Here is a 25,400-nt window from a genome sequence, read left to right as displayed (position 1 = left end):
CCAAGCAACATTACAGTTAGGAACAACACTGGGTAGAGAAAGTACTAGAAATTTGACTTCTCCAGCCTGGGGCAAGTGGGTGGAACCCTTCTGTCTAGTACATCATGTACTGTACTTGGAGGAGCATGACATTAAAAATATCAAAATAGTCACCAAAAATTTCAGTTAGGACGTTGCAGTAATTAAACCATAACATCGTGCTTTGTGCTTAGCTGGAGCGGGTGGGGCCTGGATATCTTAGTCATTTGGGGACTTCTGTCGTGAAGATCACTACCGGTTTGCCTTCTCTAACTTCCAAGGATTAGAGATTAGAGGCAGGGTGGTGGTCAATGGAGCTGTAGAAACAAGACCTGGTTCAGCCCCGGGTGGGAGAGAAGACAGACAAGTGAACAAATAAATGTTTGGTAAATGTTTGGATGTGTGTGTAGACACACGGGAAAGTCCCACGCAGGCTCTAACACAGTCGTGTGTGTGTGTGTGTGTGTGTGTGTGTGTGTGTGTGTGTGTGTTTGTGTGTGTGGTGCTGGAGGTTACCCAGGGCCTCCCAAATGCTAGGTAAGTGCTCTACCATTGAGCAGTATCCCAGCCCCTGCCAACAAGAACATTTCATAATCTATACAAGAACACATGGTACTTCAGCTTAACATTACACTGTTACTGAGCTTTGTTTTGACATTTTTTTTTTTTTAAAGATAGACCCTCATATAACCCAAGCTGGTCTCACATTCTTTTTTTTAATTAATTACTTTTTTTTTGTCCCCCCCCCCCCCCCCCCGTCCCCATCCCCGTTCCCCCCCCCCCCCCCCCCCCCCCCCCCCCCCGCCACCTGGGGAGCTGAAGACTGAACCCAGGGCCTTGTGCTTGCTAGGCAAACACTCTATCACTGAGCTAAATCCCCAACCGCTTTGTCTCATATTTTTTATGTATCCTCTTGAACTTCTCTGATTTTCATGCCTTCACCCCCAGGTGCTGGGAATACAAGTATATGCCACCACATTCAGTTTATGGGGTACCAGGGATTGAACCCAAAGCTTCATACATGCTAAGCAAATGCTCTACCAACTGAGCTACATGCCCAGCTATTGTTTTGGCTTTTTTGGATGGGTCTTGATCTTGGGATGGCCTTGCACTTACAAGGATCCTCTCCTCCCGTTTCAGTCTCCATAGTGCTAGGATTATAGGACAGAACTCAAATTGTTAGGCTTGCTTGCAAGCACCTTTAACCGCTGAACCATTTCACTGCCAGACTGGCAGTTATTTTTAACTTTCATACTATCTATCATACCACACAATGTTTGGGAACGAACTTCTTCTATTCTTCCTGAGCACCCCGGAATCCAAAGGGTCTATGGACCAAGAGTTCTTTCCATCTGGAATCAGCGTCCTTTGGGCCACCCAGTCTTATTTTGAGGGTCTCCCAGTCTAGGGAGGTAGGCAGGTGGTAAAGTATGAGATAAAATCAAAACCAACATTATTAATGGTGTTTAGCTCCAGGAAGGGAAGCTGGGCTGGGAATGAAAGGGAGACCTGGGAGACTTCTGAACCATTTAAAATTCTATTATTTGAAAGAAGGGGTGGGGGGAGCATGGAGGGGAAAAAAAAGTATAATATCTGTTTTAGTAACCTTCTGTTCAAAATCCTAACTAGGCAAGCTTACTTGGAACAAAGAAACAAACCATCAGACATTTGAATTAAGGACTCTTTTATCAGTTAAGATAGTGAGCACCAAAGTCACAAGAGAACACTGCAATAAACTAGACAGAGACCATTCAGTCCCTGAGGGTAGGGGTAGTAACAACCATCTGCTTGGAGGTGGTGTAAGCCAGAGAAGGCTATAAAGGGAGTGTTGTAAAGTGGAAGGGGGTGTGTGTAGGAGTTTGCACAGCCAGCAGAATTCTTCTTTTTGTTATTTTGTGCCTGCCTCTCCCCGCTCCCCGCCCTCCCCCTCCTCCAATGAGGACCAAACCAGGGCCTTGAGCTTGCTAGGCAAGCACTCTACCACCACTGAGTTAAATCCCCAACCCCTCTGTTTTTTTGTTTTTGTTTTTTCCAAGACAGGATTTCCAGAATCTTTTTTATTATTCATATATTTAAAATTCGTGTGTGTGTGTGTGTGTGTGTGTGTGTGTGTGTGTGTGTGTACCAGAGTGTACACGTGGAAGTCAAAAGACAACTTGTGGGAGTTGGTCCTCTCCTTCCAGCACAAGGGTCCTGGGGATCAAACTCAGGTTGTCAGGTTGGTGGCAGGTGCCTTTGTTTACCAACTGAGCCATCTTGCTGCCTGTACACAGAATTCTTACACAGAAGGGGCTCAGGAGCACCTGCTTAATTGGGGACCTTTTAATGTCCCCCTTTACCTAAAAAGCGCTATTTAAGATATAGCTCATGCTATAGAGCAATAAAAGCAGTTTTCTAAAGTCACCTTTACTTACATGTCACACAAAATTGAGAAAATGTCAACTGTCCATAACAAAGACTAGAGGAAAGGAGGTATGAAAAGGAGGGCCCAGAGATCCCCTCCAGGGCTCTGGCCGTGGTAGATCAGATCATGCCTCTAGGTGACGTAGACAAGTGTAAGGTTCTTATCCTACGCAGAATTAAAGGCAAGTGTGTGATCCAGGTGTGGTGCACCCCATAATCCCCAAACTCCACAGGTAGAGGCAGAAGGACGGAGCCCACCCTCCACTATCGTACAGAGAACCAGCTCAGCATAAACACAGCTTGGGCTAGCATATGAAAAGACACATTTAGACTTCACAGCATCAGCTGGGACCTCAGGACAGCTTCCATGCCATGTATTACTAAAATGGGCTTTTATTAAAAATTCAGCTTGGCAGGGCTGAGAGATGGCTCATCTTTGCAGTGTATGCCTGACACACCTCTGTCTGATCACTGGAATTCACGCAAAGGTTACTGAGCCCCATGTACACACCACAGCACACTCGTATGGCAGCATGTGTACATATACACTGATAATAATAATCTGTTTTTGAGACAGGGTCTTACTGTGTAGCTCCAGCCGGATTGGAACTCACAGAGATCTGCCTGCCTCTACCTCCCAAGTGCTGGGATTAAAAGTGTGTGCCACCCAACCTGCCAATAATAATAATTTTAAAATTTAGTTTGGAAGCTGGACTTGGTGCCTCATACTTGTAGTTGAAGGATTAATGACCCAAAGCCTCAGGTGAGCTGAGAAACTCCAGCAGAGGAGTTGACAGCATGTTAAAATTTGCCCACAAGACGGTGAACATACCAACTTCCTTCAGTATTTACAGCTTTGAGACAATTTAAGTGGAACGGATCTGCAGATGGAAACTTCCACCCAGAAGTTCCCTTTTCTGTCTATGAAACCCCCGACACCAGCACCACCACCGTGCAGTCTCCACTCCCGAGGCGAGACTGCTGGCCTTCACTGTTCTAATAAAAAGACAACCTGTTTCTACTGAGGTCGGTCTTTCTTATTTTCAGGTCACCTTGACCAATCCCAATCTAACAGTAAAGCCAGCACTCGGGAGTCAGATCCCTGGGAGTTAGAGGTCAGCCAGGGCTACACAGTGAAACTCTTATCTTGAAAAAAATGGTCAGCCAACCAACCAACCAACCAACCAACCACTCACCCTGGCCTGGCAGGGTGCATAGGTCTATAATCCCAGCACTCTGAAAGTGGAGGTAGGGAGGATTGCCAGGAGTTCAATTAATCTGGGATACATGGCAAAGTCTGGCCTCAAAAAAAAAAAATCAGTTTGACTTTTCAGCCTTTGAAGTGTTAAAACAGCACACCTAATACCACAAAAGTTAATGCTCATAACTACAATAAAAGACAATAGAAATAAGTATGAATAGCTATGATCCAGATAATGTGAATCGACAACAGGAAACATTAAATTTTGTACTGATATCCTTAATTCCCCCAAAGTGGGCTCTAATCCGATGGTTAAAAAATTTTTTTTTTTTTCTGTAGCAGTCTGGTCTCAACGATTCCCGCTCCAGCCATTGATGCTAAAACAACAAAAGCCCTAAAATAACACGGAGAAAGAAATCATGGTTGTGTCCAAAATAGGAACACACGTGTATATATACTAACAGACAGATTAAATTACGGTTTGACAAGGTAGTGGGGAAATTTTATTTTTCCTGAAATTTTTTGAGACAGCACCAGTACACAGCACAGGAGCTTTGAACGCTGATCCTCCTGCCTCAAGTTCCAGACTGTTGGAATTACAGGTGTGTGCGCGAGCACTCACCTCTATTACACTTAAGGTTTGGTTTGTTTTTCTTCCCCCGGGGCCAATCAGTTTGGCCAGCACAATTCTCACGTGCTAGCGAACACATATAAACACTACGGGTGCATGGTGGGCATTCGCTTTTGTGGTAGGACCAGTTTTCACCGACAAGTCCGGCTACGCGGGACCCAGGGCTGGAGAGACCACTTTAGAGGACGTCCAGAGCACGGTCACCGTTTCCGGCTCAGACCGCGACTCCAGAACGTGACCGTACACAGCCACGCCCAGAACGCCCCAGGGGTCGGGCCTCAGAACTCAGGGTTAGGTCAGGCTTCCGGGCGTCCCTAAGGGCTGCACGGTGCCCCGGTGCTTCCGAACCCGGGGACACAGAAGCGGATCACGCCCAGCGCGGGGCTGGAGACACGCCTCCACGCCCCTCCTCGCAGGGCGGCTCCCGGCAGGCTCGGGTTCTCTAGGCATAGGATCTAGGCGGGGTTCTGTGCAGTCCAGACCCGCTGATTGGTCCGCGACGCCACGACCCGCCCAGGACTGGCGGCGCGCCCAGGCTGTGGGGCGTGGCCAGCGAGTTCGCGCCAAAATCGCGTAGCTGGTTCCTCCCCCGCGGGCTACGTCGCGCCCTCCCTGTTTTTTCAAACCCGGGGCTGGGCGGGGATTGGTGGGCTGGGCCCTCACGTGGTTAACGGTCGCGGGAAGCCGCGGAACGCGAACTTGCGGCCGAACTTGCGGAGACCTTCGCCTCGTACCGGGACTGGCCAGTGTCCACTGTACTGACCGCGCCGCGGCCGTCGCCGTCGCCGCGTCGGGAGCTCGGAGCACTTCGGAGCCGCCACCCCGGGTGCCGCCGCCGGCGCCGTAGCGCAGGCCTGCTGCAGCCTCAGCCCCGGCGCGCCGGATCGCACGTGGCGGACCCGCCCCCTGGGCCAGCCACGACCTGGACGCCGCCGGCCTGTGCTCGCCTGTCCTCCGCTCTCCCGTGCTCCGCCGTAACTGCAGCCGGGAAATGAGCTTCCTGAGCCGACAGCAGCCGCCGCCCACCCGCCGCGCCGCGGCCGCCTGCAGCTTGCGGCAGAAGCTCATCTTCGCCCCGGGCAGCGATTGTGAGGAGGAAGAGGAGGAAGAGGAGGAGGAGGAAGGCAGCGGCCACAGCACCGGGGAGGACTCGGCCTTCCAGGAACCCGATTCGCCGCTGCCGTCGGCTCGCAGCCCCGCCGAGGCCGAAGCCGAGCGCCGCCGCTCGCCCGGCGCGGAACCCAGCAGCCCCGGAGAGCTGGAGGACGACCTGCTGCTGCGGGGTGGCGGCGGGGGCGCGGAAGCGGCGGGCGGCGGCGGCGGCGAGGGCGACTCTTGGGAGGAGGAGGGTTTCGGCTCGTCGTCGCCCGTCAAGTCACCGGCGACCGCCTACTTTCTGGGCCCCTCGTTTTCGCCGGTGCACTGCGGCGGCCCGGGGGATGCGTCCCCGCAGGGTTGCGGGGCGCCGCGGGCCATGGAGGGCCCTTGCTCGCCGCAGCCCGACTATCCAAGCACCCCGCCGCACAAGACTTTCCGCAAGCTGCGACTATTTGACACGCCACACACGCCCAAGGTAAGCGGGGGACCTTGGGCGTGTTCCAGGGCCTTTAAAAAAAAAAAAAAGCCGCGGCGCTGCAACCGAGCGCGCCGCTGTTGGGGTTCGGTTACATAACCGCCCACCGCACCCCGCTCGCTGTCCTGCGCCGCCACCAAAAAAAAAAAAAAAAAAAAAAAAAGTTGGCAGCCCCTCTTTTTGGCTCTGCCCAGAAGTTGTCGGTTAAGATTATGTAACTGAACAATGGGCCTGGTCTATAACTTCTTCATCTTACAAAGGGGCTGCTCCCCGCTGTCCAGGTGGCTGAGGATTTGGCCCCGGTGGCGCGGTGTACTGGGATGCCGGGTTGGTGCGGGCCACCTGACACTCCGAGCCATATGCTGCCTTTTAAACGCGGTGATCGGGCCTGTAATTTGGGGAGCACGGGTAGAAGGAGTTAGGTTTATTAAAGGTTTTTTTTTTTTTTCCTCCTGTACTTGTGGTTTCGTATTATAAGGCGTTAGAGGGGCTGCGTTTCCCTTTGGGAATTCTCTGCGTTTACAGTCATGAAGTCATGATTACAACAGGTAGTTTTTGGCTTGTCTTTCGGGACTTAGTATTAGGGAAGCTTTGTGTTTACCCTGGGGTTTTCTCTGAGGTTTTGTTGGCCTATGTGTCAAAATTAATGTGCCTTAAAGAAGTGTGTGTTCAGCACCCGTCCGGAATAACCCGGGAACATATACACTATCACTGGTAAATACTTTAGAAGTTACACGCACATAAAAAAAAAAAATCAAGATCACATACTTCCCCAAATTAAGACAGACCTGGCACCTGTAAGTTTAACACAGAAAGAAGCCTTTTAAAGGGAGTCTGAATTTATTGATTTCCATGCACCCTAGAGAATACGTGTGTTTTTGAGCGTTGCTGTTTTATTAGCTGACTTGCCCAAGGCAGGTTCCCTCTAGTAGTGAGGGGAGGAGTCCATTGAGGTAGCCTTCAAAAGCCTTCTTGAGGTGGATGTGAGGACTTTTTGAGACTGATTGCTCTTATTTTTAGAATGTTGAAAGAACTTGTTAATTTTTAGTCACTATAAGTGTTCCTTTGAAGGACTAAGAACCGGTTTTTACTTTGCTCTCTTTTTCAGATAAGTAGTTAGTGTTCAACCAGACCCCTAAGTCAGCCACTGTTTATTTTACTTGAAATAGAAGGAAGGCTTGTGTGTTCCCACTCCCTTGTTCTTTCTTTCTTTTTCCCAGGTGGGGTAGTGGGATCTCTCCCTGCATGGGTTCTTCGTTCACTATGTGATGCCACTTAGAAAGGCCAGTGGAAGGCTATATCCTGAAGATTGTCTTTTCCTTTCCCAGAGTTTGCTTTCCAAAGCCCGAGTAATTGATTCCAGCTCTGTTAAACTCCGGGGTGGTTCTCTATTCATGGACACAGAAAAATCAGGAAAAAGAGAATTCGACACACGGCAAACTCCTCATGTGAATATTAATCCTTTTACTCCGGATCCTGTATTGCTTCACTCCTCAGAACGGTGTCGTGGGAGAAAAAGAGCATATTTTAATGAGTAAGCCTCTCTAGTTTGGTTTCTCTATACACCTAAGATAGGTTCCAAGTGCTATCAAAATTCAGTTTCTACATTCATGAATGAATGTCTGTGCTCTGAAAGTTTTCACTTCATCAGCCCTCAGCTCGCAAGAGATAGATAGACCATCTGTAGAAAAGAAGTGGTGTGGGTCTGTGAGTCCGAAGTCAGCCTGGTCTACAGAGCGAGTTCCAGGACAGCCAGAGCTGTTACACAGAGAACCTCTGTCTTGAAAAACAAAACAAAACAAAACGTGGTATAAGAAAGGAAAAGAATAAGAAACCGTGATTCCTGGAGAGATGGCTTAGGTGTTTGAGAGCTCTAGCTGTTCTTGGGTTCAGTTCCTAGCACCTGTGTGGTGGCTTACAACTGACTGAAACTCTGTTTCCAGGGGACCCATCGCCCCTTCTGACCTCTTCAGGTCCTAGGCATGCATGTGATATTCATACATGCCAAAAACCTTTTATTTTTACTTAAAAAAACAAAAACAAAAACAAAACAACAAAAAAACCTAGACCAGGCAGTAGTGGTGCACACCTTTAGTCCAAGCACTCTGGGCAGAGTCAGGTGGACCTCAGAGTTTGAGGCCAGCCTGGTTTACAAAGCAAGTTCCAAGAAAACCAGGACTGTTAAACAGAGAAACTCAGTCTTGGAAAAAACAAACAAACAAGGCCTAGATTTCTGTCAATTAATTATTTATTTATTTTGATGTGCATTGGTGTTTTGCCTGCATGTATGTGTGAGGATGTTGGATCCCCTGGAACTGGAGTTAGAGACAGTTGTGAGCTGCCATGTGGGTGCTGGGAATTGAACCAGGGTCCTCTGGAAGAGCAGCCAGTGCTCTTAACCTATGAGTCATCTCTTCAGCCCCAAACCTAGATTTCTTATCAGACAGCTAGTGTCAACTAACCTGAGAGAGTTATTACTACATGTATTTATTTTGTGTGTGTGCAGGTCACACACGTGGAGGTTGACTTTAGGGACTTGGTTCTTCTTCCACTGTGTGGGTCCCTCAGATGTCAAGAGGTGGCTAGAACCCTTACCCTCTAGAACCCTTACCCTCTTGAGCCAGCGGTTCTCAACCTTCCTAATGCTGTAACATTTTAATTCAGTTCCTCATATTGCGATGACCCCCAACCATAAAATTATTTTTGTTGCTACTTCATAACTATTCATGCTGTTATGAATTGTAATGTAAATGTCTGATATGTATGATATGTATTTTACATTACCCCAAAGGGATCTGGACCCACAGGTTGAGAAGTGCTGCTTTGAGCTATCTTGATGGCCAGAGATTTGATTTATAAAAGCTTCAATTTTGGTCTGTGTAGCAGTAGTCTAGTCAGTGAGCATGTCTCAGTAGGGATTTTTTTTTTTTCATCAGTTTAGTCAAATTTTAGGGTTACAAAATGAACTATATGCTTTCTTTTTTATTTCTACCCATTAAAAATCCATTTCACTCTATGGTTAGTAGGTAAAATTTTCAACCTTAAGTTGATGTGTGTTCTGATATATTGGTAAAAACACATGTATTCTTCTTTCAGTTCCTCTGAAGACATGGAAGCCAGTGATTATGAGTTTGAAGATGAAACAAGACCTGCTAAAGTAAATAGCTTTTTATATTTTAGTTAGTTAGTATATGTCTGCATGTTACATAAGCAGCAGAACCTAGGTAGAATAATTTTTAAATTTCATCTTTGTATTATACCTGGATACTCTCCTTTATTACAGAGAATTACAATTACTGAAAGCAATATGAAGTCACGGTATGAAACCGAATTTCATGAACTGGAGAAAATTGGTTCTGGAGAATTTGGTTCTGTGTTTAAGTGTGTGAAGAGGCTAGATGGATGCATTTATGCCATTAAACGATCAAAAAAGCCATTGGCTGGCTCTGTTGATGAGTATGTATTAAATATTTTTGTCTTTTGTATTTTGTCTCCTTTGTTATTGATAAACATTAAAGTTTTAGGTGACCAAACACCTAATGCTTTTATTAAGACTAGGTCTCATGTAGCTCAAGCTAGCCTTGGTGAACTCACTATATACTGATGATTTTGAACTCCCATTCTCCTGCCTCAGTTTCCCTGATGGTAGGGTTACAGTGTGTACTACTATGCCAGTTTGCATAATTCTTAGTTCTCTTACATCACTTTTTAGCATACCATTAGTTTAAAAAGGTCATATTTATGGTGCTTCAGATGATTTGATTTAGTCCTGAGTAGAAATGATTTAACATCTATTAATATTTTTCTTCTAGGCAGAATGCTTTGAGAGAAGTATATGCTCATGCTGTGCTTGGACAGCATTCCCATGTGGTTCGCTATTTCTCTGCATGGGCCGAAGATGACCATATGCTTATACAGAATGAATATTGTAATGGTAGGTGATGTCATGTTCATTCATAAACTTTTTTTTTTTTTTTTTTTTTTTTTTTTAAAGATTTATTTATTTATTATGTATACAGAAGAGGGCGCCAGATCTCATTACAGATGGTTGTGAGCCACCACGTGGGTGCTGGGAATTGAACTCAGGACCTCTAGAAGAGCAGTCGGTGTTCTCAACCTCTGAGCCATCTCTCCAGCTCCCATTCATAAACTTTTAAGTTTAAAAAATAAACACCATGAGAATATTACGATCTTCCCCAGCTCTCTTTCTCGTGTGTGTGTGTGTGTGTGTGTGTGTGTGTGTGTGTGTGTGTGTGTGTGTGTGTGTGTGAGTGATTTTTAAGATAGGGTCTTACTATGTAACCCTAGTTGGCCTGAAACTCTTTGTAAACCAGGCTGGCCTTAGACTCACAGAGATCCACATGCTTCTGACCACCCAATGTGGGGATTAAAGACATGTGCTACCCCACCTGGCTCCCTTTCTCATCTTTTATCTAGAAGAGTAACATGAGTTTCAAGTTGGAAGCCTTATCCGTTCTGTGGCATCTACATACCTCAGTAGTAGAACTTGTTCTATTTATATGCCTGTCACTCAGTGCTGAGCTTCCTGAGAAGACAGCATACTGGTAGCCTTGCTGTGTATATTTTGTTATTTCCTAGCACACAGCATAGTTTGTGGGCATACAGGAAAGATTATCTTAAGTATGTTACAGTCTGTGGTTGTAGAAGAATAATAACGATGAGATGAGGCAATTACAATAAATTGATTGGGTTCTCTGTTTTGGAGGCTAGGAAGTCTAAGAACATGCCACAGCATCTGAGGTGGTCATTCAGGCTGTATCTTTCCATGTGGAACATAGGGTTTTCACTGTATATTCCTGGATGGAGCTCTATATATGCAGACTAAACTGTCCTCCAATTCACAGAAATCTTCTGGCCTTCCTGAGTGCTGGGATTAAATGCACGTGCCACCACTCCTGGCCCCTTTTATTTCTTTTTCAATGGCAAATTTCATGATGACAGTCTTTTGCTGCACTAGGGTTGAAATGAGAGTCTCTAGAATGCTCTCAAGTGACCTACCTCTGAGCTATGTCCTCAGTTCTTTTTATATTTTGTTTTGTGACTTGTTTTGCTAAGCAGTTAGCCAGAACTGGCCTTGAGCTCATACTCTAGCTAAAGCAGACCTTGATCTTATGATATTCCAGCAGATTTGTACCGAAAGGCCAGACTTAATTTAACATTAATCCCTTCTTTAAGGTACAGCCCTCCGACTTATTTACTGTTACTAAGGCCCAGCTTCCAACACTTGAACTTTGGGATACACATTCAAATCATAAAGAAGTTTTCAATGAATTTTCACTGCATTTAGCTTTCACATTTTGTGTGCTTCTAACATAGATGTCAGTTTCTCATAAAAGGACAATGACTCCATTCATCTAAATTTAGCCATTTCTTGAAAATATTCTGAAATCCTTCTTTATTCCCACCATCTGTCCAGTCTAGTTTACTGCTAGAATTCATTAGTACATCTGTATTAAGTAAGGTTTTAGGTTTTTAAAGGCAGGGTTTATCTGTGTATCCCTGGCTGTCCTGAAACTCACTATGTAGACTGAGCTGGCCTCGAACTCACAGAGATCCTCCTGCCTCTGACTTGTGAGTGCTGGGATTAAAGGCCTGAACCACCACCACCACCGCCCTGCTAAGCCTACAGAGTGGGTTGTTTGTATTTTTAAATTGTTTCCATGAAGATTAGAGAAGTGTATGGTTTAGGGGCCACAGAGATGGCTCAGGGTTAGGAGTGCTTACTGTGTAATAACAAGCACTAGAGTACAAATTGCAGCATCTGTGCGGCAAGTTAGGCTTCCTGAATATGCCTCAGACCCCTCCTCAGCTCCCAGGGAAGCAGAGACAGGAGAATCACTGGGGCTTGCTGCTTGGTGGTATAGCTGAGTGAATGAGCCCTGCGTTCAGGGAGAGACGCTGCCTCAAAGAACCCTTTTATTCTTTCCAGATGGACACACGTAAGAACATTCACTTACACATACACATATATAAATCTTTGTTAAAAGAAGAAATACAGCTGCATGTGGTGGCACATGCCTTTAATCCTAGCACTGAGGAGGCAGAGGCAGCAGGATCTCTGAGTTCAAGTCAGCCTGGTCTACAAATCAAGTTCCAGGACAGCTAGGGCTATTACACGAAGAAATCCTGTCTCAAAAAAAAACAAAAAAAACAAAACCAAAAAAGGAAAAAAGAAAGGTAGTTGGGTGCGGTGGTGTACTCTTTAATTCCAGTACTTGGGAGTCAGAGGCAGATGGATCTTTGAGTTTGTGGCCAATCAGCAGGGCTATATAGAGACCCTGACTCCAAAAAAAAAGAAAAAAGAAAGAAAGGTTTAGAAACATTTGATGGTAAGATTTATTCTTGTTCATTTTCATAATAGCTGGTAGTCTAATAGTTTGTGAATCAATAATGATGTAGGTAGTAGAGACCTCTTCCTTTCCCTTCTGTAAGTCAGTTTCTTGGTTTATTTAGAGACATGATCTCGCTATGTAGCTCTGGCTGGCCTCAAACTCACAGATGCTTGCCTGTCTCTACTTCCAGAGTGCTGAGATTAAAGGTGTGTGTCACCGTGCCTTGCTCTTGTTCTACTCTCTGGAGGTTTCCCCCTCAGAAAAAGAGAAAGAAACATATTTTACTCTGAGAAAGTGAACTGAGTTGGTTGCTGAGGTTAACAAGTTTAAAGAAAATTTAAATCATGTTTTCCCCTCGGCGCTGAGAATCTAACCTAGAACCTATATATACATGTTCAGTAGGCATTGAATCCTGCTATTTTTAGATTTTGAGACTAAGTTGACCAGACTAGCTTTAAACTCATTTTGTAACCTAAGCTGGCCTCAAACTTTTGGTCTTTCTGCCTTAGACTCCCAAATAGCTGGTATTATGTGCCTAAATCACCAGGCCTGGTGTTTAAATTGTATTTTCTGTATTTGTTAGTATATTTTATACTAAATAATAAATAAAAGTTGTTCAATGTAAAGAGAAGGGAAAATAATACATTTTTATAAATTTTAAGAAGGGGAAATTAAAAATGTTAATTTTTGCTGTCTTTGTTAGGTGGGAGTTTAGCTGATGCTATAAATGAGAACTACAGAATCATGAGCTACTTTACTGAAGGAGAGCTGAAGGATCTGCTTTTGCAAGTTGGCCGGGGCTTGAGATATATACACTCAATGTCTTTGGTTCACATGGATATAAAACCTAGTAAGTATTCCAGATATCTGACTGTGTGGAACCTGAATATTGGGAATAAATTACTTCATTGTAGCAATATGCAAACATCTTCCTACTTTTCACTGATAACTTACTAGTATTGTTTTATAATGAGAGGAATAGGCACACACACACACACACACACACACTGGCCCAAGTATTTCATAGTTAAATCATTTAAACTGGTATTTGTTTGAGAATCATATTGTGTGTCTGGTTATATCATTTTCTTTTTTTCAGGTTTCACCCTTCTACTTTTTTTTTCTTTTTTAAATATATAATTTATTTTTATTTTCTATTCATTGGCATTTTGCCAGCATGTATGTCTGTGAGGGTGTCCGAAGCCCTGGAACTGGATTTATAGACAGATGTGAGCTGCCATGTGGGTGCTGGGAATTGAACCTGATCCTCTGGAAGAGCAGCCAGTGCGCTTAACCACTGAGCCATCTCTCCAGCCCTTCTACTTCTTAAAAATGATAGACTTAATCCTAAAGATACACTTCTATGTTTTTTGTTTGTTTTTTGGTTTTTCGAGACAGGGTTTCTCTGTGTAGTTTTGGTGCCTGTTCTGGATCTCTGTCTATAGACCAGGCTGGCCTCAAACTCACAGAGATCCACCTGCCTCTGCCTCACTAGTGCTGGGATTAAAGGCGTGTACCACCACGGCCCAGCTCACTTCTATGTTCAACTGGTTGCTTTCTTGTATTTTTAGCTTCTGTCTTTCTTATATTTCCTATAAATTGGAAGTTAGAAGGGTCGATGGATTCAAATTAATCATTGCAGGCAAGGTGCTTTTCTTAAAAACCAGCAACAACAAAAACCAATTAGCTGGCAGTGGTGGCGCACACCTTTAATCCCAGCACTCAAGGCAGAGGCAGGTGGATCTCTGGGTTTGAAGCCAGCCTGGTCTACAGAGCGAGTTGCAGGACAGCCAGGGCTGTTATACAAACCCTGTGTGTGTGGAGCAATTAATTTTTAATTTATATGTGTGTATGCGTTTGAGTGAATTTATGTGCACCATGTGCAAGCAGGAGTCTTTGGAGGCTAGACAAGCATGTTGGATACCTTGGAACTGAAGTTAGAGGCTTTTGTGAGCCACCACGTAGGTGCTAGCACCCAACCCCAGTCCTCTGCAACAGCAGTAAGGACTCTTAACCATTGAGCTATCTCCACATCCCTAGCAATGTTCCTTTAAATTGAATTTTACAGATTAAAAAATTTTGTTTTTATTCTAAGGGAGCATGTTGATTTGATAAATTTTAAGTAGTTTTATACAACTTGTGAATTGAAGTTAAAATTGTTTCACCTAAGTAAAGTTTTTTTTTTTTTTTTTTTTTTTTTTGGTTTTTCGAGACAGGGTTTCTCTGTGTAGCTTTGCGCCTTTCCTGGGACTCGCTTGGTAGCCCAGGCTGGCCTCGAACTCACAGAGATCCGCCTGGCTCTGCCTCCCGAGTGCTGGGATTAAAGGCGTGCGCCACCACCGCCCGGCTTGGTTTTTTCGAGACAGGGTTTCTCTGTGTAGCTTTGCGCCTTTCCTGGAACTCACTTGGTAGCCCAGGCTGGCCTGAACTCACAGAGATCTGCCTGCCTCTGCCTCCCGAGTGCTGGGATTAAAGGCGTGCGCCACCACCGCCCGGCACGTCATACACCTTTAATACCAGCACTTGAGAGGCAGAGGCAGGAGGATCTCTGGGATTTGGAAGCCAAGCTTGGTTTACATAGTTAGTTCCAGGCTAGCCAGGCCTGCATAAGTAAACCCCTGTCTCCCCCCAAAAAAAAAAAAAAAAAAAAAGGAAGGAAAGGAAAGAATGTTTGGACATAGGTATGAGATCAGCATCTGTAGTTAGGCAATACTGCTTTATCTTATATTAAGCAACAAATACAGTGAATCTTTGTATAACAAGATTCAAAGGCTAGAAATACTAAGGGACATAAAATTAATTTTTTTGTGTATGGTACTGGGGTTGAAAAAAATCAAATTTACAAATATCACCATAAATATATTTTCCTATAAAGTGAAACTGCACAGATGAGTAATAATTATGGTGTACTAAAATCAATATTACATTGATAAATCTATTAAAATGAAATATGCAGGTCTGAAGCAATGGGTCAGTGGTAAAAAGTGCTTGCTGTGCAGGCATGAGGACCAAAGTTCAGATCTTTGACATGTGTGTAAAAGCTAAGTGCACAAGTGTGCATCTGTTACCCCAGCATAAGAGTAAGATGAGGACAGAGACTGACGGAAGGACGGGTCCTGGGAACTCGAGGGCTAGCCAGTGAGCCAAAACTACAAGTTCTCGGGCAGTGAGAGACCTTCTCTCATAGAGCAAGATAGTGAGGCTGAAGGAAGACATCTGACAGCAGTTCCTGGCCCCCACACCCGTATGTCATACACCCATATACCAAAAATAAATCTGCCACTCAAACGTATGTCAGTTATGAGGTTACTTTTAAGAAAAAGAAGTATTGGCCAGGCAGTGGTGGCACATGCCTTTAATCCCAGCACTTGGGAGGCAGAGGCAGGTGGATCTTTGTGAGTTCGAGGCCAGCCTGGTCTACAGAGGACAGGCTCCAAAGCTACACAGAGAAACCCTGTCTCCAAAAAAAAAAGACAAGAAAAAGAAGTATTGTTTGTATTAGGAAATAAGCCATAAACAGTGTTGGATATAGGTACAAATGACCCATTCTTCTATTCCAGCCTGATAGCATTAGTTTAAAATTAAGTTGTTGGAACTACAGAGAGATCGATTGGCATTTTAAGAGCTCTTACTATTGCAAAGAACCCAGCACCCACAACCATCCATAACTCCATTTGCAGAGGAGCCAATGCCTTGTTCTGACCTCTGTGGGCAATGAGTATATACATGGTGCACATACACATACATACATACATGCAGGCAAAAATATTCATAAAATAAAATTAATAAATCTAAAGTAAGATTAATGGGTCCTTTTTTGTAGCATTAGATTACTGTTAGCTTTTGTATTGTTTTCTTTTTTTTTTTAAACATTTATTTATTTATTATGTATACAGCATGTATGACTACAGGCCAGAAGAGGGCACCAGATCCCATTACAGATGGTTGTGAGCCACCATGTGGTTGCTGGGAATTGAACTCAGGATCTCTGGAAGAGCAGTCAATGCTCTTAACCTCTGAGCCATCTCTCCAGCCCTTTTGTATTATTTTCTAAGTTAATAGAATACTGACGATTAATATATAGGCAAAAGGGTCTTATGCAGTGACTCCCAAATATTTAGAGGTCATTGCTAAATTAAAATATATTCCCTAGGGCGGTGGTGACACACACCTTTAATCCCAGCACTCCTGAGGCAGAGGCAGGTGGATCTCTGAGAGTTCGAGGCCAGCCTGGTCTACAGAGTGAGTTCCAGGACAGGCTCCTAAGCTGTACAAGAAACCCTGTCTCAAAACACCAAAACCTGAGGCTGGAGAGGTGGCTCAGCGGTTAGGAGCACTGGCTGCTCTCCCAGAGGTCCTGAGTTAAATTCCCAGCAACCACATGGTGGCTCACAACCATCTGTAGTGAGATCTGATGCCCTCTTCTGCCATAAAGGAATGCATGCTGATAGAGCACTGGTATATATAAAAAAATCTTTAGAAAACAAAAACAACTAAATCTGTATGTATTCCCCAGGCATACAGCCTCATCTTTATCCCTTGAGGTTGTTATTCTCACTAAGATTGGGGTAGAACGTAATAATGTGCATTTTTAAGGCTTTCTGGATGATTTTTCCTGTGATGGTTGTTTAGTTTTCTCCTTGTACCATAGAGTTTCTGAGGACTGAACTTAGGTCATCAGGCTGGGTAAAAGGTGGCTTTACCCACTGAGCCACTCACTAGCTTTATGGCCTTTGTTTTGTTTTTTAAGGTAGGGTTTCTCTGTGTAACAGCCCTGGCTGTCCTGGAGCTTGATTTGTAGACCAGCCTAGCCTTGAACTCACTGAAATCTGTCTGCCTCTGCCTGAGAACTGGGATTAAAGGCATGCACCACCATGCCTGGCTCTCATGGTAATTTTTATATTTGGCCTTGTTTGTTAAATATGGTTATTATTACTAAACAGGTAATATTTTCATATCTCGAACCTCGATCCCGAATGCTGTCTCTGAGGAAGGAGATGAAGATGACTGGATATCCAACAAAGTTATGTTTAAAATAGGTAAAACTATCTTGTTAACTGTTATAATAACTCAGGTTAAAATTAAGAGAGGGGTTGGTGTGTGTGTAGGTGTAGGATGGGCATGGCAGGCATGCATGTGCAACAGAGCATGTATGGATGTTAGAGGACAGGCTTAGGTGGTAGTCCTCATATTCTATCTTGTTTCAAGTTGGGTCTTTTGTTTGTTGTGCACTGCTTTGCCTCGCTGGCCTGTGAGCTCCTAGTATTTTATTGTCTCTCCCTCCCATCTTGAGGTAGTTCTGGGCTTGCAGACATGTGCTCTTGTGTTGACTTTTAGGTGGGTTCTGGGGATCCGAATTCTGATAAAACTTACTTACTCTTGATAAAATCAAGCATTTTATTCACTGAGCCATCTCTGTAACCCTCTTTTTGAGTGTTTGCCTTAATGTAAATGCACCATGTATATATGCTTGGTGCCCGAAGAGGCCAGAAGCAGCATCCCCAGGGACTGAAGTAACAAGTAGTTGTGAGCTACTATGTGCATGCTGGGAACTGAACTTTGGTCCTTGGAAGAGCAGCAAGTACTTTTACCTGTTGAGCCATCATCTCTCCAGCCCATATACTATACTATACTATACTTTGAGACAAGATTTCATGTATCCCAGGTATGCTTCCTTGAACTTGCTGTATAGCCCAGATAGCTCAGGATCCTCCTGCCTCTACCCTGAGTCCTAGGATTACAGGCATGTGTTGTCATAGCTGGTTTATATGGTTATAAATACCAAGCTTTGTGCATGCTGGGTAAATACTCTGCTAACTGAGCTACTGTGCTTTTCTAATACGTCTAGGTGATCTTGGGCATGTGACAAGAATCTCTAGTCCACAAGTTGAAGAAGGTGATAGTCGTTTCCTAGCAAATGAAGTTTTACAAGAGGTAATTTATTTTTCCTTGGTTTATAGTATTTGCTTTGTTGACAGAAGACTGATTTCAAATATGTTGAAAATTAAGCAACTAGTAGACTAAAAGTAGAAAGTCTAAACCATCACTGAGGGATATTTAATCTGGCAAGGATTTCGATGGCATTAAAAGTTGTTCCATACACTACAAGTGGAGCTTCAAAGTTGTATAAACCTTTCTAGAGACCAAACTGTCCACTATATTGTATTTAAAAGTCACAATTCCACTGACCCAGAATTTTCAGCCCCAGAAGTTTTTCTTATACAAATGATCATGTATACATAGAGAACAATATGAAAATGTTGTATTTACTAAGGAAGTGAAAGGTAAATTATGACATAGTGTCATAATTTATATAAAGTGTAATTAGTCTCCTTGCTCTTCTCTCCATGTACATTGTCTACATATTCATCCCCAAAGGCATGATACTTGCTTATGAGCATGTCATTGGGCAACTGATAAAGTAGCATCTATTTTTAGATATGTATTTAACCCCCTCCCCCAGTTTATTATTTGTAATTAAAAAAAACCATCATCTTTCTAAATTTAGCAGCTTATTTTCTGAATAGATGCTTAAATGTGGCATTGAAAAAGCTTTTTTTTTTTTTTTTTTTTTTTTTTTTGGTTTTTCGAGACAGGGTTTCTCTGTGCAGCTTTGCGCCTCTCTTGGAACTCGCTTTGGAGACCAGGCTGGCCTCAAACTCACAGAGATCCGCCTGGCTCTGCCTCCCGAGTGCTGGGATTAAAGGCGTGCGCCACCACCGCCCGGCGAAAAAGTTTTTAATGTGATTTTACATAGACTATCATGGTGTGCAATATTTTATTTTGACCACTATCTTAATTTTTTTTTCTCTTAAATTTTACAGAACTATAGTCATCTCCCGAAAGCAGATATTTTTGCCCTTGCTCTCACAGTCGTGTGTGCTGCTGGTGCTGAACCCCTTCCCAGAAATGGAGACCAGTGGCATGAAATCAGGCAGGGTCGATTACCTCGGATTCCACAAATGCTTTCCCAGGAGTTGACCGAGTTGCTAAAAGTGAGTGGTGTTTTGTATGTGAAGTACTCTAGTAACACCTCAACCTTTCACTAAGTAGTTGTCTTTCGTTTGTTTGGGTTTTTTAGAGGTAGGGTTCCTGTAGCTCTGACTGTCCTGGGAACTGTGTAGACTAGGCTAGCCTCGAACTCAAGAGATCTGCCTGCCTCTGCTTCCCAAGTGCTGAGATTAAAGGCGTGTGCCTCCATGCCCAACCATAAGTAGTAGTTTTTAATCCCAATTTTGCTTCTGTTTCTTAGGTTATGATCCATCCTGATCCGGAAAGAAGGCCTTCGTCGATGGAACTGGTGAAGCATTCAGTGTTGCTGTCTGCATCTAGAAAGAGCGCAGAGCAGTTACGAATCGAATTGAATGCTGAAAAATTTAAAAATTCTCTTTTGCAGAAGTAAGGAGGGGTTTTTTGTTTTGTTTTGACTCTGTCATTCTCATTGGTGCTCAAATTTTGAGAGATCATTTAGGGTTTTGTCAAACTTCGTAATTATGTGCTTTAGGAATATTAAGTGGGATTGGGGCAGTGGCTCAGGTTGGTAAGATTTTTCCCACATAAACACCAGGACCTGAGATTTTAAAAGGTTTGTTACCATCCTACTTGTAAGAAGCTGGGCACAGAGTCTTGTGTCTGTAATCTCAGCGTTGGAGAGGCAGAAACAGGTGGGGTCCCTGCCTGAATTCAGTCCCCAGCTGAATCATTGAGCTCTAGATTCAGTGAAAGAGGGCTGGAGAGATGACTTACCAATTAAGAATACTGGCTGCTCTTCCAGAGGACTGAGGTTCAGTTCCCAGCACCACATTGGAGGCTCACAACTATTTGTGATTTCAGTCCTAGGGGACCCATTGCCCTCTTCTGGCTTTCTTGGTACACACATAAAGCACAGACATACATGAATATAAAACAGTCACCCATATACATAAGTCACTTTTTAAAAAAAGCTTTATGTTGCAAACATTAAAGATTTTGAGTATTAAAAAAAGAATAAGCCGGGCGGCGGTGGCGCACGCCTTTAATCCCAGCACTCGGGAGGCAGAGGCAGGTGGATCTCTGTGAGTTTGAGGCCAGCCTGGTCTACAGAGCGAGATCCAGGAAAGGCGCAAAGCTACACAGAGAAACCCTGTCTCGAAAAACCAAAAAAAAAAAAACAAACAAACAATAAAGTAGATGTCAATTGAGCAAGACATCTAATGTTGACCTCTGGCATCCACATGCACTTTGTTCAAGTGTTTCCCTGCACAGCTAGACACACAGACAAATATTAAGGCTGAGTTGGGTGTAGAGACATAGACATGTGGTCCCAGCTGCTGGGGAGACAGAGGCAACAGGATCACAAGTTCAAATTTTTCAACAGTGTTGAAGCTCAGCCTGGGCAACTTGGTAAGACCCACCCTATCTCAAAAAGTAAAGGGTCAGTGAGTGGTGGTGCACACTTCTAATCCCAGCACTCAAGAGGCAGAAGCAGGAAGAGCTCTGTGAATTAGAGGCCAGCCTGGTCTCCAGAGTAAGTTCCCAGTCAGCCAAGACTGCATAATGAGACCCTGTCTGAAAAAAAAGGATGGGGTTGGGTTAGTGTTAAGAGTGCTAAGCCCAGCATGCACAAGGTCCTGGATTCATCCTCAGCACAGAGGCCTGAGGGAAAAAATGAGATGGGATATAAAGAAAGGGTAAAGAGAAGGCTCAGTGGTAGAGCTTTTTGTTGTCTAGGATGTGTGATCTATATTCAAAAACAAAACAAAAATACTTAACAGTGTGGGGCTGTTTGCAAGTGTTCATTGTCTCCAAGCTCTAAATCATGGTAGAAGCTAAATCAACTTAACTTATTTCCGCTAGACTCTCAGCAAAATTAATGTTTCCCTATACCATTTTCTTCAGCCTGTTTTATGAAATGGTGAAATTAATGTCAATTATGTTGCTACATGGTTTTTTTTTTTTTTCCCGAGACAGGGTTTCTCTGTGTGTCTTTTCGCCTTTCCTAGATCTCACTCTGTAGTCCAGGCAGGCCTCAAACTGTGTCACAGAAATCCACCTGCCTCTGCCTCCCGAGTGCTGGGATTAAAGGCGTGCGCCACCATCGCCCTTTTTTTAAAATTTTTATTGGCATGTATAATTGTGGGAGAGGGAACATAACACTGTGCATACATGGAGGTCAGAAGACAACTTTTAGAAGTCTGTTTTCTCTTTCCACTTTTATCTGGGCTCCAGGGATTGGACTTAGTTCGGTAAATTTGTGTGACAAGTGCCTTGCTTGCTAAACATCTCACCTGCTTGGTAAAACGGTTCTTATATTTGACCTGAGGGACTTGGCAGCTTCAGAGAGCTGCTTGCAAATACAAAGTTGATTTAACCAAAAAAAAAAAAAAAAAGTTGTATGTGTTGTATGCATATGTGTACCCATTTGTATAGAAACTGAAGGTGAATGTCCGTTGTCTTCCTCTCTCCTCCGTAATGTTCCCCTTCGATTTTTTTTTTTTTTTTTTTTTTTCTTACTCTTCATCAAGACGGGGTTTCTCTGTATAGCTCTGGCTGTCCTGCAACTCCCTGTGTAGACCAGGCTGGCCTCAACTCAGAGATCCACCTGCTTCTGCCCCTTTCTGCCTCTGCAATTAAATTTATGTACCACCATAACAGGCCTAATTTTTGAAATTAGGATCTCTCATTGAACCTGGAGCTTGCCAGCTCAGCTAGACTGGCTGTCTGGCAAGCCCTCAGGATTCTCCTGTCTCTGCCTCCCAGCTCTGAGGTTACAGGCTTGTGCTATCATACCTATACTGCTTCTCACACTCATAGGTGAGGACCATATCTGTGGCTCTACCATTGAGCTGAATCTTCAAACCCCCACCCTGCTTTCTGTGTGGGTGCTGGGGGTCCTCATGCTTATTTTTTTTTTTTTTTTTTTTTTGGTTTTTCGAGACAGGGTTTCTCTGTGTAGCTTTGCGCCTTTCCTGGAACTCGCTTTGGAGACCAGGCTGGCCTCGAACTCACAGAGATCCGCCTGGCTCTGCCTCCCGAGTACTGGGATTAAAGGCGTGCGCCACCACCGCCCGGCCGCTTATTTTTTTTTAATTACATTTCATTTATTTTGTGTGTGCGCATGCACATGCTATGTTTTGATCTTTCTACCATGTGGATTCTGGTGATCAAAACTCAGGTTGTCAGACTTGGTGGCAGGTATCCTCATCAATGAGCCTTGTCACCAGCCCCAGGTGTGGCATACCCATATAATAGCATCCCCTGCACCTCAGTGCTAGGGATTGAACACAAGGCCTTTCCCTATGCTAGGCAAGTTCTGTAGCAATGAGCTATGCCCCTCATCCTTCTTACTTTTTGAAGTAGTATTTCATCATGTAGTCTAGGCTGGCCTCAAACTCAGTATGTAGCCAAGGCCAGCCTTGGACTCTTCCCTCTATTTCTCTAACCTCACCCCTTTGTGCTGGGATTATAGGCGTGTGCCACCATGCTCAGCCTGTTTATTTTTTGAAATGGAGCTCATCTAGCCCTTGAATTACCTTGAAGTTACTATATGGAAGAGGCTGACGTTGAACACCTTCTAATTCAGTTTGCTATCATTTTTACTCTAACTTAAAGAGGTTTTATGTTAAATATAAGATTTTTATACTTAAATTCTGAAAATTATACTTTTTGTCTTTGATATAAATTGAAATGTAATTTGAAATTATTTAAGATCCAAAGTCCTTAATAACATCTTTATTGTTTAATTCTAAAAGCACAAGTCACAAATTTGAGTATATAAGCTAAAACTCTGTTATATTTTTGTTTCTCAGTTGCATCTCAGATAATTGATAGTATGTGAATATTTAATGACAATTGTCCTAGTTAGGGTTACTATTACTATGGTGAAACACCATGACCAAAACAACTTGGAGAGCAAAGGGTTTGTTTGACTTACATATCCCAGGCCATTGAGGGAAGCCAGGCAGGATCTCGGAACAGGGCAGGCACCTGGGAGTGGGAACTGATGCAGAGGCCATGGAGGAGTGCTGCTTTCTGGTTTGCTCCTCAGGACTTGCTCAGTCTGCTTTTTTGTTTGTGTGTTGGTTTTTTTTTTTTTTTTTTTTTTTTTTTTCTTCAAGATAGGGTTTTTCTGTGTAACCATCCTGGCTGTCCTGGAAATCACTTTGTAGACCAGGCTGGCCCTGAACTCACACACAGATATACACCTGCCTCTGCCTCCCAAGTGCTGGGATTAAAGGTGTGCGGCGCCACTGGCTCAGCCTGCTTTTTTATAGAACCCAGGACCACCAGCCCAGGGAGGCACCACCACCCACAACAGGCGGGACCCTCCCCCACCAATCACTAATTAAGAAACAGGCTTGCCCATAGCCTGATCTTGTAGAGGTCTTTTCTCAGTTGAGGCTCCCTCCTGTCTGATGACCCCAGCTTATGTCAAGTTAACATAAAACTAGCCAGCACAGCAATTCTGTTTGTATTTGGCCTCCTAAACTTTTTCCATAGGATTAATACAGTAGGTAAATTAAATGTCTTGCTTCCTTTTTTATTTTTGTAGAGAACTCAAGAAAGCCCAAATGGCAGCCAAAGTTGCAGCTGAGGAACGGGCACTCTTCACGGATCGGATGGCCACTAGGTCCACCACCCAGAGTAATAGAACTTCTCGACTTATTGGAAAGAAAATGAACCGCTCTGTCAGCCTAACTATATACTGAACTGCTCACATCCCCCACTGCCCCACACAAAAAAAAACTGTGACAAGAGGAAGCTAGGTTGAAATCACTGCTAGAATCCGCTTTGCATTTACTTTGTCCATTGGGATCAGTAGTTTTCCTGAAATGCCTTGTAGGACTTAAGTGAATTACAGTTGAGAGCTATATTCTGACTTGGCTATGTCAGGCTTTTGTCTCATCTTCCCGTCTGTTTCATGTAGGATGTCAGTCACTGTTGGATGTTCCACCAGCCTTTGCAGGGTTAACCACTGTGGTGGTGTGCTGCTTGTCATTCACTATTGCAGTGTAATGAAAGGTATCTTTCCTTGTTACGACCCTTAGAAAGGACTCAAGGGCTTTACTAGGAACATCCTCTCCCTTCAGAAAGGGAGACACTCAGAGACTAGTACTACTCAGCCTCCAATGTACCTGTGTCAGTCCATGTCTCTTTTTTTCTATTGTGAATTATACTTGTATATCCAACTGGGAGCACTTTAGGCATCGTGTGCACCATGGAATGGTCGTTCTGTGGGCCTTGCCTTGTGAATTTGCTGCTATTTTAGTTTCCTCTTGCTGTAAAACTAGCATTAAACAATCATTGTTGTTAATAGGCTTTCTTTCAAAACAATTATGTGAACTATGTAGCTGCTCTTCATGAAAAGCAGCTTTGCCTTTTTTCCTTTGGACTTTGAAGCTAGTGCATTGAAAAAATGCACCTATCCCCTCCTTGTTTGAACGCTGTATTAATGTAGTATAATTATTACTGGTTTTGTAATTTTTTTCTTATAATGTCTTTCTCTGACTTTAAAACATGTTTCCTTCCTCCTGTCAAGTCTTGTACTTGGTTGTAAGGTTAGCCTATTTTTAAATGTTTCTCCCGGTTTCTCTTCAATATTTGTGTATATAAACCAATCTTGGTAATACTGTACATAGCTGTTTGAAATGCCAGAATGACTTCTGACTATTCCAAGTTTTATACAAAATACATTTTACCTGTGATTAGCCATTGACTAACAAAGTTTGGCTAATAGATGTTGCCCTCCAAAAGGAAAAAAAAAATGTCTCATTTGTTTTCCTATTAACTTTGATCTGAAAAGCATTGCACTTGTCTGTTTGACTTGTGTTATATTAACATTGACTGGTGTATTAAAAGTCGCTCTGTGCTTACCTTAATTGTCTAAATCTTCATGGTGCTTCATTTCTATTTTATATCCCCTCACTGCTACATTACAAAATATAAGACATGCCGTATAAAGTGATAAGAACAGAGTGTGCTTCCCTCTTTGTTGCTGGCTTTTTGAAATAGGTTCTTACCTTTTAACCCAGGGTGGCCTGAAACTTAGCTCTCTTTCCTCAATCCCAGTGCTGGACTTAAAACCTCTACTACCTATTTTGACTGGCCCTTTAATGATGTGCTTTAGTCCATGTTAGTTATATCTTGAGATTCCATGAGAGTTTTGAATGCTTTTATCGGTATAAATGATATATTTAAGCATATTGCATGTTCTTGCATGTGACACTAGAAATGAGGTATAAT

At 43.5% G+C, this 25,400-nt stretch overlaps 1 protein-coding gene across 1 annotated transcript; it reads left to right on the top strand.

The window, feature by feature from the left end:
• The first annotated feature begins 5,134 nt into the window (after nt 1–5,134).
• On the top strand, nt 5,135–25,036 carry Wee1 (WEE1 G2 checkpoint kinase). The gene is made up of 11 exons (XM_052712765.1): nt 5,135–5,826; nt 7,155–7,360; nt 8,923–8,983; nt 9,110–9,282; nt 9,639–9,760; nt 12,883–13,029; nt 17,123–17,218; nt 18,028–18,113; nt 19,004–19,174; nt 19,432–19,577; nt 23,710–25,036. Exons 1-11 carry the CDS (start codon nt 5,245–5,247, stop codon nt 23,864–23,866), a joined length of 1,947 nt encoding a protein of 648 aa, XP_052568725.1. The 5' UTR covers nt 5,135–5,244; the 3' UTR covers nt 23,867–25,036.
• Nucleotides 25,037–25,400: the final 364 nt, after the last annotated feature.

The sequence above is a fragment of the Peromyscus californicus genome, unplaced genomic scaffold (genome assembly GCF_007827085.1).
Source record: "Peromyscus californicus insignis strain IS unplaced genomic scaffold, ASM782708v3 Scaffold_4__1_contigs__length_199733344, whole genome shotgun sequence".
Classification (NCBI taxonomy): Eukaryota; Metazoa; Chordata; class Mammalia; order Rodentia; family Cricetidae; genus Peromyscus; species Peromyscus californicus.
Note: the sequence above shows the minus strand (reverse complement) of the source record. Positions and strands in the feature narration are given on the sequence as shown.